At 50.8% G+C, this 11,498-nt stretch overlaps 1 protein-coding gene across 1 annotated transcript in view; it reads right to left on the bottom strand.

Annotated features, from left to right (window-relative positions):
* Positions 1–5,424, bottom strand: part of ELAVL3 (ELAV like neuron-specific RNA binding protein 3) — an 8,113-nt gene extending 2,689 nt beyond the window's left edge. Inside the window, exons 1-4 of the mRNA XM_010828312.1 lie at positions 5,220–5,424; positions 4,733–4,836; positions 1,018–1,171; positions 652–877 (exon numbers count right to left, since the gene is read on the bottom strand). Coding sequence (XP_010826614.1) covers positions 652–877; positions 1,018–1,171; positions 4,733–4,836; positions 5,220–5,424 — 689 coding nt within the window. The remainder of the gene's footprint in view (positions 1–651; positions 878–1,017; positions 1,172–4,732; positions 4,837–5,219) is intronic.
* Between the last annotated feature and the right edge of the window lie 6,074 nt (positions 5,425–11,498).

Here is an 11,498-nt window from a genome sequence, read left to right as displayed (position 1 = left end):
CACTCACTCGGGCACCGCCTCATGCCGGTCCTGCTACCCACTCTTCACTGGCATCCTCGCCCTCCCACACTGGACACCCCGTCTTGCTCTCCCATGCCACCCCCCCACTTGCCCCCAACTCCAGCTCTTGGGTCCCTAGAAGGGAAGTTTCAAGTCTCTTCTCCAAAGTGCCTGGGTCAGGCAAGTGACACGGCCTCTCTGAGCCTCAGGGTCCCTGGGGACCCTTTGTCCCTCAAGGGACAAGATGGGCTCTGATCTCATGGCATCACTGAGCAGAAAAAGCAAGGGTGCCTGCCCCCCAGGGAGCACTCTGTGGCTTGCACCTGTGGAACCAGCAGCTGGAGCCACGTGCCCAAGGGAGGGGGCAGCCGGGGCTGACCCGATCGGGTAGTTCTAGAACTCTTGACGCCAATAATAATACTCACAGTGGCCTGTGGACATTGAGTGCCTGCTGTGTACAAGGGCCTGGCCTCAACACAGGACAGGCCCCCACATTTCCTCTTTTCTGCCCTCAGCAGCCCCAGAGTGTGGGCATCGTCCTGGAGTCTCTCCACTGTGCAGGAACGGGGTTCAAGGAGGGCACCTGCAAGCCTCGGGCACCCGGTTCTGGGGGTCTGGGGTATCTAGGGGCAGGGAGCGGCAGGGGCTCACCGAAAGCGCTGTGTCTGGTGGTGCAGGGGGCCTGCGTAGCGCCGGGCGGAGGACTGGTAGAGCTGGGTGAGCAGCGCCTGGCCCGTCTTCTGACTCGGGTTGTTGGCAAACTTGACCGTGATGGGCTCAGCCGCACCCAGCGGCTTCTGCCCGTTCAGTCCTTTGATGGCCTCCTCGGCTTCGATCCTCTTGTCAAAGCGGATGAACCCCACACCCCGAGAGACACCTGCAGTGGGGCGCGAGGGCTTCATGGGGACCCGCCCCCTCCTTTGTGACCCCGCCCCCTCCTCCCTGCTGTTTGTTTCTCCACCTGGGTGTCTCTGTCCTGCGTGCCCCTGCCAGGTGAGCCCTCCCCGGCAGCCTCACCTGTGACCTGGTCCACCAGGATGCGAGAAGTGATGATGCGGCCGTACTGGGAGAAGAGCTGCTCCATCTCTTTCTGGCTCATGGTCTTGGGGAGCCCGCTGACGTACAGGTTCGCATCTCGGATAGAGGCAGAGCTGGGTCTGGCATAGGATACCTGGGGGAGGGGGTCAGGCAGACAGGGCTGAGGGCAAGACCCATATCACAGATGGGGAAAGAGAGGCAACACCCAAACTGCCACTGCGCGACAGACATCCCTCATCCATTTACTCAACAAATACCATGAGTGGTCAGTCACCATGGGCAGTGGGCAGGAGTCAACCGGGGAGTGGTCAGAGGGGACGTGGCTGTGACCAAGATAATGAACGTGGCTCGGCCTGCGTAGAGCGACGACAAATACCTGCGCCTCTGGGGGGCGGGGGGGGCACGTGTCTCCCTGGGGACTTTGGAGACCTTTGCGTCTCTAGCTCATGCTCTCAGGCTGGACATTCCAGCAGCATCGACACGTCTGACTTCTTTGGAAAGTGAACCTGGGGTGCTGGCCGGTCTCTTCCCTACTACACTGGGCACCCTCAGGGTCACTCAGATCTTTAGCCCACAGCTCAATCCTGACAGCTCCAGAATGTCTGAGCCAGCACTGGGACTGGCCCCTGAACTGCACACCTGCGTGATACCTGCCTCCAGGTGTCCTGTGAGGAGGCTTCATGGTGGAGGAGTCACACTCAGCAACCCCAACTTGCCTCCACTCAATAATGACAGTTCTGTCGTTCCAGGCGCTCAGGTCCCCAGCCTTGGGTTGTCCTCGACGTGTCTATCACACCCACATCTAAACACCATCATCCTATCGGCTCCACCTTCCTCCTTATCCAGAATCCACCTACTTCTCCCCATTTTCCTCCCATTGCTCATCCAGACCAGTGTAGCAGGCTCCACCCTGGTTCCCTGCTCCACTCCACACCCCCCCACAGGCTGTTCCTCCCACAGCAGCCAGGGGGCACCTGTGAGCATCTGAACCAGGTCACATCCCTCTGCTTAGACTCCTCTGTGTCTCCCACCTTCTCAGAGTTCAAGTGCTTCTCATGGCCCACAGGGCCTTGCATGACCTGACCCATCACCACCCCCCACGCTCATTTCAGCCCACTGTCCCCCTCAACATCTCTATTCCAGGCACACAGGCCTCCCTCCATGTTCCCCAAACACTAGGTTTGCTCCACCCTCAGGGCCTTTGCGCTTGCTGTCCCCTGGGCTTCCAACTCTCTTCCTCGCCTTTCTTCTCCTCCATGCCTCTTGTGAAATATCCTCCTGGTCCTTTCCCATCCGCATTTGGTCCTCCACCCTTAGCCCCGTTCCTCTCTCAAAGCCCTTCTCTCAGTTATGAAATAAGACACATTTCCCTATGACCCTTCGATTCATTAATTGTGGTCCAGCCCAACAATGAAACTCTCTGCAACTGTTTGAAAAATGGTGGATGTGTATATTTATTTCCCCGAAACAGTGGTGAGTATTGTAAAGTGGGGGAAAGAAAAGTCCATTTACAGAGCAGCGACTATTGTGTGACCCCATCTCATTGTGTGTTTATCAATGTCCTGGAAACATGGTCTAGAGGGCCCACCCCCAAACGCTAACAGGGTGAGCTAGAGCTATCGGGGGCAGGGGGGTGGGAGGATAAGCTCCTTCCTCCCTTACTTCTGCTGATGTCTATCTTTCTGTTTCTTCTAAATTAACCTCTGGGTAGAGGAGGTCATTGTCAAGGGCCCAGCTTTTGTTTAGGGAGGTGAGTTGCAAGGGCATATTACTTCACTAGAAGTCACTAATTAAAAAATGAACAAAATGAAAAAAAAAAAAACAAACAAAACAAAAACAAAAAAAAATGAACAAAATGAATAAATTGGGCCAAGGGTATATTGCTTCTGGAGTGGGGGCAGGGAGATTCTAATTGATGCAATTGTGCGCACCCGGGGCCCTCCAGAAAACTAAAAGACAAACATCACAGCTGCTATATTTCAGTAATAACAATGAAAACTCATGGCAATGTATTTGATGGCTTCCACTCTTCCCCACCCTAGGGGCTGTGCCTTTTTTAGAGATGACGACTTGTTGATGGATTGGAGCTGGGGGACGGGGGAAGGGACGCTGAACTCCTAGGTGGGTTTTGGGGTCAGGGGTCATCCAAGGCAGAGTCGGCATTCAGGGTCCTTTCCCATCCTTCCATGACGTGGGCTGATCCAGGTCCTTCACCTGGGTATGGGCTCCTCCTACACCCCTTGACCAGGATAGGGCTTGGCACACAATGGATGGCTGGAAATATTTGGGGCACAACCTGCTGGAACACCTAGTTAGGACCAGCCAAACACCACAGCCACCCAGGCACACACACACACGGGGCCACACTAGGATTCCCACTGCACAGCTCTGGTGACTACACCACCAGGAGGGGGACACAAGGCCATTGCCACATTCATGGAACTCCAGGGTAATTACAGTAAGAATCATAGAACCAACCACACACCTGTCACACCACTGCACAAGCCCTCGGTGTCACACACATCCCACCCCGAATGGGGCACAGCTAGACACACCCACACAATTTCACCATAACACACAAACACCCTGTCACAGCAAGACACACCCACGCAGCCCCACCAGGTCACAGCCGGAGTTGTAGTGTGTCACAAAGCACCTACAAAGAAAACCCCATGTCCTCAGAGACAGAGAGTAACACAACCTGAGTCTATAAGACAGAGAGTAACACAACCTGAGTCTATAAGAGCCAGGCCCGCAGGATGACAGCCACTGACCTAGCCACGGGGTCCCACAGACACCATGTCTTACAGCCTAGGGTGCCACGCACTACACACGCATGCCACATCACCCGCATACAGTAGCCCTCAGGGTCATACAGTTCATCACTAGGGTCCATCCTCACAGCCTGGGGGCTTCTGGGTCCACTTGGCCACAGAGGGACCCATCAGACCCTTGTCAGCCTCCACATCAGGGAGAGGAAGAGATTCCAGCACCTCTGTTTTTATGCCAAACTGGGGGCCAGATGGGCATCCTCCCCAGCCTACCCTCCCCCAGGATTCAGAAGCAGATTTGTGGGGTGGAGCCCAAACACCCCCAGGCAAACCCGGAGAGGGGGTTTCCATGGTGATTCCCCCCCCACCTTCCCAGGGAACCTGGGCTCTCAGGGTCCCAGCTGCAGCTGCTGAGAGGGGAGGTCATGGGGGGGAGGGGCATTGCACAAAGGTGGGGGAAGGGCCCACCCCTAATCCCACCCTCCCAGACCCTAGTTAGGCTCCAGATGGCAGATGGGCCCCCCTCTCCCCCATTTCCATGACAAAGGCAGGGAGGGGGCTGCACACCAGACCCTGGTCACTCCTACAGCTGAGGGGGTGGGTACCTCCAGGGCCTGGCTGACTCCTTGAGTTGCCAGAGAATGTGGGGTTGATCATCTCCCCATCAACAGGTGAGGAAACTGAGATTCAGAGAGCCAGAGTCATTGGCTCTGGGGCCCCAGACAGAAAGCCTTTGGGGAATGATTTGAACCCCTTAGGGGATGAGCCATGGGGGAGGACGGGTGGCCGTAGGGGGAATGGACATGTGGGGAGGGTATGGCCAGGGGGGTTGGGTGGCAGTGGAAGGGTCAGTTCAGGTGGGTGGTAATAAAGAGGAAATGGGCACAGCCAAGATGGGGAGTCACAGGAACGAGGGCGCTGACCTTGATGGTCTTCGTCTGCAGTTTGAGGCCGTTGAGGGTGTTGATGGCTTTGTCTGCATCGTTGGGGTCAGAGTAGTTCACAAATCCGTAGCCGAGGCTCTGCCCTGCAGGCAGGACCAGGACGATGACCTGCCAGGGTCCTCCCAGACCCAGGCCTGAGAGGCTGACCACCCCCATCACAGTTATGAGAACCAGGATTCCACCCTTATTTATTCCCCCAGTGTACCACCCTACCCCCAGGACACCTCAGACCCCTCCAGTATCCCACCTAGGGTTGCATCTGTCTCCCCATCACACCTCACATTCCACCAAGGTCCCACCTGCTCCTACCTGGGCTCACACCTGGCTCCCCATCATACCTCAGGCCCCACGAGGGTCCCACCTGCTCTCATCACCTCCCACCCGGGGTCACTTCCGGCTCCACATCACACATGTACTTCTGAGGCTGCCACCTCCATCCCCTACCCCTACCCGCCAGAAGCCACACCTGTGATCTTGTCCCGAACCAACTTGCAGGACTCGATGTCACCAATGCTGCCGAAGAGGCTCTTGAACTCATCCTGGGTCATATTCTGGGGCAAGTAGTTGACAATGAGGTTTGTCTTGCTGTCATCAGTGGCTCCGTTTGTACCAAGGAGTGGCCCGTTGGGCAGGGCCGGGCCGGCCGGGCCCCCTGCCACCTGAGACTCCATGGCGCCGAGTATCTGCTGGAGACAACAGGCCACACCCACTCATGGCCCAGTCCCCACACCAGGGTTTGTGGTGACAGATGTGTCATGTCTGACATAGGCTTGAACATTCAGAGGGGATAAGGTATTATTCTTACAGCCCCTCCCACTCCTTGAGCACTGGGCAAAGCATTTTGTGTGTGATTTTACCTGGAAAAAGTCCATATATAAATGCCATATATGCCCTTTTGCACATATGCTTGCCCATTTGTCTAAAACCAATCTACACTTTTAGAATAATGAAATGGATACTTTTGTATTCAGAATTAAAATTGCAACCTTTTTAATTCACTATGAAACCCTCATAATCCCATTCCTGACCTTGTACTTTGCTCTTCCCACCAAAGGCAAGTCCTATCCAAATATGTTAATATTTCTTTTGCTTTATGCATAATTTTCCCACTAGGTGTTTACACCTCCCCACCTGTTTTTCCACTGAGCCATTTTGGATTTTTTCTGTATAACATAATAACATCTGCAAATAATGATATTCTTCTTTATCGCCAATCTATACCTATTATTTATTTTTCTTGTCTTATTGCAGGGGCTACCTTGTGATCAGTTCAGTTCAGTTCAGTTCATTTCAGTTGCTCAGTCGTGTCCGACTCTTTGCTAGTGGCTTTTTATTCTTGAAACATTAAAGGAAATGCTTTAAATATTTCACAGCTAAATATGATCCTTACTATAGGTTTTTTGGTAGATGACTTTTATCAAGTTAAGAATGTTTAATTTTATTCCTAATATCCTAACAAGATATTTTTTAAAGGAATGGATATTGAATTTTATTGACTATCTTTTTCTACATCTATTGAAATAATTTTTTTTGCTTTACTATATTACTATCATGAACTGCATTAATTGATTTTCTAATATTAAGTCAACTTTCCTAAGCTAAACTAAACTTGGTCATGTTGCAGTTTTGTTTATATACATTGTTTGATTTGATTTGCCACATTTTTTGATGGTTGTTTGGGATTTTTAACATCTATGTTCAAGAACGGGCTTCCCTGGTGGCTCAGATGGTAAAGAATCTGCCTGCAATGCAGGAAACCCTGGTTCAACTCCTGGGTTGGGAAGATCCCCCGGAGAAGGGGATCTTTTACCTGGAAAAAGTCCATCCATATATAATGAAGACTCTACCAATCTATTTGGGTTTCTAGGTGAGGGCACCCTATTCACCAACTGTGCCATAGGAGAAGACCTAAGGAAATGCTGGCTACTTTCCCTTCTCATGCCCGTGACAGACAATACCAACCAATCCCAGCACTGTGGGGAGAATACTACCCACTCCAGTATTCTTCCTGGAGACTCCCACGGACAGAGGAACCTGGCGGGCTACAGTCCATGGGGTCACAAGGAGTCAGACACTATGTTTTTTGATCCATGCAACAGCTCAGTAGAAGTTAATTATGCTATGACAAAGAATATGAGGCTCAGAGATGTTAAAGAACGTATTAAAGTCACACAGCATATCAGTGGTGGCATTTGGAATGCAAATGCAGACCTGTCTACACCTGAAGACCACTCTCTACCATTCTCTATGAGAGTCAGTCAGTCAGTCAGGCACCAGCTCTAACTCCTTGTTTTGTGTGCTTGGATATACTCCTTATTCTCTTGGGGTCCTCTGACTCACTTTGCTGAAAATTCAAATAATTAGCCTTGGCTATCTTAAGAGTCATGTAGAGAAAGAAGAATTTGAAAGCCACATCTGGGCTCAGAAGGAAACAGTGCTGCGGTTGGTTGGTATTGTCTGTCATGGGCATGAGAAAGGAAAGTAGCCAGCATTTCTTTAGGTTTTTCTCCTATAGCACAGCTAGTGAATAGGTTTCCCTCACCTAGAAACCCGAATAGATTGGTAGAGTCTTCCTAGAGGGATGAATTAAGAAGGATTTAAAGCCATATTCAGTTTCAGGAGGAAAGACCATTGTGTGATTGATTAGCAATGTCTATTGCGGTGATAGAAAGAGCCAGCAGGTTCACATCATCTCAGTCATCCCTGCCCCAAAATATCATACCATAGTTGTCCCCAGATTTTGGGCATATTGTGTACTAGGCACAGAGCAAGGCCCTCTACAGGCAATTTTTCTTTTTTCCTTATTCACAACTCTGAAAAGAAGAGGGTTTTATTTCCTCAGCTTAAGAAATGTTGTTTAGGTGCTAAGTCTTATCTGACTCTTTTGAACCCCATGGACTGTAGCCTACCAGGCTCCTCCATTCGTGGGATTTTCCAGGAAAGAAAACTGGAGTGGGTTTCTATTTCCTTTTCCAGGGGATTTTCCTGGCTCAGGGATTGAACCTGCGTCTCCTGCATCGGCAGGCAGGTTCTTTACCACTGAGCCACCTGGGAAGCCTGTTTAAGAGATGCTACAGAAAAAAATAGAGAGAGAGAGACTCTGGACTAAATGGGCTTTCCAGAGGGCACTAGTGGTAAAGAACCTGCCTGCCAATACAGGAGACTAAGAGATGGCGGTTTGATCCCTGGGTTGGGAAGATCCCTTTGAAGGAGGGCATGGTGACCCTCTTCAGTATTCTTGCCTGGAAAATCCCACAGACAGAGGAGCCTGACGGGTTACGGTCCATAGAGTTGCAAAGAGCTGGACACGAATGAAACGACTTAGTATGCACGCATATGGACTAAATGCTTGTGTCCCTCCAAATTCATATGTGAAACCCTTATCCCCGATGAGATGGTATTTGGAGGCGGGGCATTTGGGAGGTAATTAGGTCATGAGGATGGAGCCTTATAAAAAGGGCCAGATGATCTCTCTCCACCATATGAAGACAGTGATAATATAACCATCTGCAAACCAGGAAGCTGGCCCTCACCACGAAACCAAATCAGCCCACACCTTGATCTTGGACTTCTCAGCCTCCAGAACTATGAGAAATAAATGTCTGTTGTTTAAGCCACCCAGTTAATGGTATTTTAGTCAGCCTGAGCTGACTAAGACAACAGATGAGGAGAGTGAGGTTCAAAGATGTTTAAAAAATTACCAAGATCATGCAGTCCCTAAATGGTGAAACAGGGATTTGCACATGAGCTTTAATGATGAGAAGTCTATAGTTCTGACTTCTACTGCCAACAAAGCCTAGTGCTGGCTCTCACATTTTCCAGCTGTGTCCTTAGGTATGCTGCTTCACACTTCTGGGCCTCTGCTCCATTTTCTTGAAAACTCCAACAAATTACCAGTATAGTGACCAGAGAACAATCTAAAACTGATTGTGGGTGCAGCTGGAAAGCATTCTGGGATCGGTTGGCTATGTCTGCCGTATACACAGTCATGGGAAGTGGAAGCAGGCTTGTCCTGTCCACCAGTCCTGCTATTAATAATCATCCCGCTCCACTGACACCTCCCGTGTCCGGTACCCGGGAAAGAACTCAGAGACACTGCATGATATAAATGGAGAACTTGATTTCAAACCTGGATATGTTGGACTTCAGAGCTGTTTCTAATGACTGGCCAGCACACTGGGGGCAGCTCTGCCACCATATGGCTGTATGTCCTCGGGGACAATCTTGGCTCTTCTTTGGGCTTCTGCTTCCTTGTCATTTATTCTTATTTAAAGGATGGCTCAGAGGGTCAACTCCCCTGCAGCTCCAATTGGCTGGGAGTGGCTATCTGGGAGATCTGCCTGGAGAATTATTCTTTATTTTTTTCCATTTTTGGCTGCATCATGAAGCTTATGGGATGTTAGTTCCCTGATGGGGGATTAAACCTGGGCCCTCGGCAGAGAGAGCATGGAATCCTAACCTCCGGACCACTGGGGAATTCCCTGGAGGATTATTCTGAAGCCACATCCAGTCTCACCAGGAATACAGACTTGGTTGATTAGCAATGTCTGCAGCAGGCTCCTGAAAGAAAGCAATAACGTACACTCCACACATCAGCATCCTGGTCTTAAAACAACACTTTACTAATAACATAGCCATGAGTTGAGGGCCTGCTATGTGCCAGACAAAATTCTCTATGTGAAAATTCCCAGGCAGTTCTCCCAACATTGAATATTATGGAGCTCTTTTCATCATTTAACAGATGACAGATGAGAAAGCTGAGTCTCATTGAAGGAGAAGGGGTTGAAACAAGGTTGGGTAGCACACAAAAAGTGGACCAAGAATTCAAATCCAGGGTTTAGACCCAAGAGCCCACTCTCTTGGTGAAATGGCCAATAATAAAAATAATAACAATAACAAAGCAAAGCCGAGCACCCACTCAACCCCAAGCCCTGGGGATCACTACATTTAAACCTACTCTGTTGGCCGAGTCTACTCATTCAACTCAACAAGTTATTTACTAGCTGCCACCAAGCTGCTGCTTCCACCCTCCTCACTGTGTGTCCTTTGACACTCATGCTGCCTCCCTGGGCCTTTGTCCAACCACTAAAAATATGCCACAGAGGTCCCCCATGTATGGAGAGCTGGAGTCTGAATTTATGTCTGGGTTCAGCAAGTTATTATTCTGTGATCAGTTAATGATGTCTATGCAAGCCCCAAAAAGCAGGACATAGTACGCAAGGCACATCAGATTCTAGCTTTGGAAGCCCTACTATATGCACTGAACATGTATAATTTTCACTGTTTTTCCACAATCATGCTGAAAGCTGGAGATTATCTCCATTTCTCAAATGGAGAAATTTAGGTGAAAGGAAACTGTGACTTGCCCAGGATGACAAGGAAGTGGCAGGGATGGTTTTTGGGTTTGATTCCTTGATCTGATGACCCTAGAGCCTACAAGGTTACTGGTTCTCCACCTCCCTGAATGCTATCATCAACTTGGATGGGGTTAAGAGGAGATTGGGGGGTTCCCACTAGGGATCTTGAAGCCCAGCCTGCTAATCTCAACCTTCCCCCACCCCATCTCCCTCGCATCTGTGCCAGAGCTTAAAGGGATCAGTGTCGCATTTCCTCCGAGGCTGAGCCGGCTGAGCTGCTAATGGGGATCGGATTGGTGGAGGCCACACCCTCTCGGGCTTCAGCCCACAGCAAATGCATGGCCCAGGATGACACAGGAATCACAGAGACCTTCGAGGGCTGAGGGCTGTCCCAGGACAAGGATGGAGAGGTGAAGTCAGAGGGGAGGAAGGCAGATTAAAGACGGAGCAAGTGGGAAACTGCCCCCACCCTCCCGCCCACACTCTCTCTGGCTCTTCCTCTGGGTCTTTCCCTCTTTCTGCTACACTTTTCCTGTTTCTCTTCTCTGTCCGAGTCTCTCCCCTCCGTCCTTCTTTCCCCTCTGCACCCTTCTCTGTCTCCCCTTCCGTCTCTCTCTTCCTTCAACTCTTTTGTACTATCATACAAACATCTGACATATGGATTTTTGCAGTGAACACACCTGAGATCATTTTGCTGTGTCAGACCCCTTGGCCTCCAGCTGTGCCCCGGTCCTAGTCACAGTGACAGATGCTTGGGCACCCACGACAATAGGGCATTGAGTGGCTATGCATGGTAAGGCTGGACCACCACGTGGTGCTAAGTGAGCCTCCCACTTCTGGGTCCTTCTCCCTTCATGCAGGGCCATCACTGTCTCAACTCATCCTCTGACTTCCTCCCAGCCTGTCTCAGTGGTGGGTCTCTGCCTGAGTACTTTCCATTAGAGTACTTTCCAGGACTCCGAGGGCTCCAAGGCCCTTGTGTGACCTCTGATCACACGTTCTCCCCTTTGTGCTTCAGCTTCCCTTTTTCAAATGGGGGCAGAGATCAGAGCAATGTATGCTGGGCTGTTCTGGGGGTGCTGAGGGTCCTCAGGAGGCCTCACTTACGTTCCTAGACCTGGGTGAGGTGCATGAGACAGTGAGGGAAAGGAGCTGGCCTGAGATCACACAGCAGGAAAGGGTGGCCTCTCTCAGGCCTCCTTTCTCAGAGCCAGGTGGGTGGGACTCAAGGTCTGGAAGGGGAGAGGCCCAGGTATGGAGGGAGTGCTGAACATACCCCCACCCATTATGCTCTCTACTACTCGAAAAAGAGGTCCGGAAAGAGATACAGGGTACAGAGACACACACGCAGAGACCTGACAGACAGAAAGAGCGAAAGAAGGAGGCCC

This window comes from Bison bison, unplaced genomic scaffold (assembly GCF_000754665.1).
Source record: "Bison bison bison isolate TAMUID 2011002044 unplaced genomic scaffold, Bison_UMD1.0 scf7180017864492, whole genome shotgun sequence".
Taxonomy (NCBI): domain Eukaryota; kingdom Metazoa; phylum Chordata; class Mammalia; order Artiodactyla; family Bovidae; genus Bison; species Bison bison.
The sequence above is the reverse complement of the archived record's forward strand: the minus strand, read 5'-3'. Positions and strand labels throughout refer to the sequence as shown.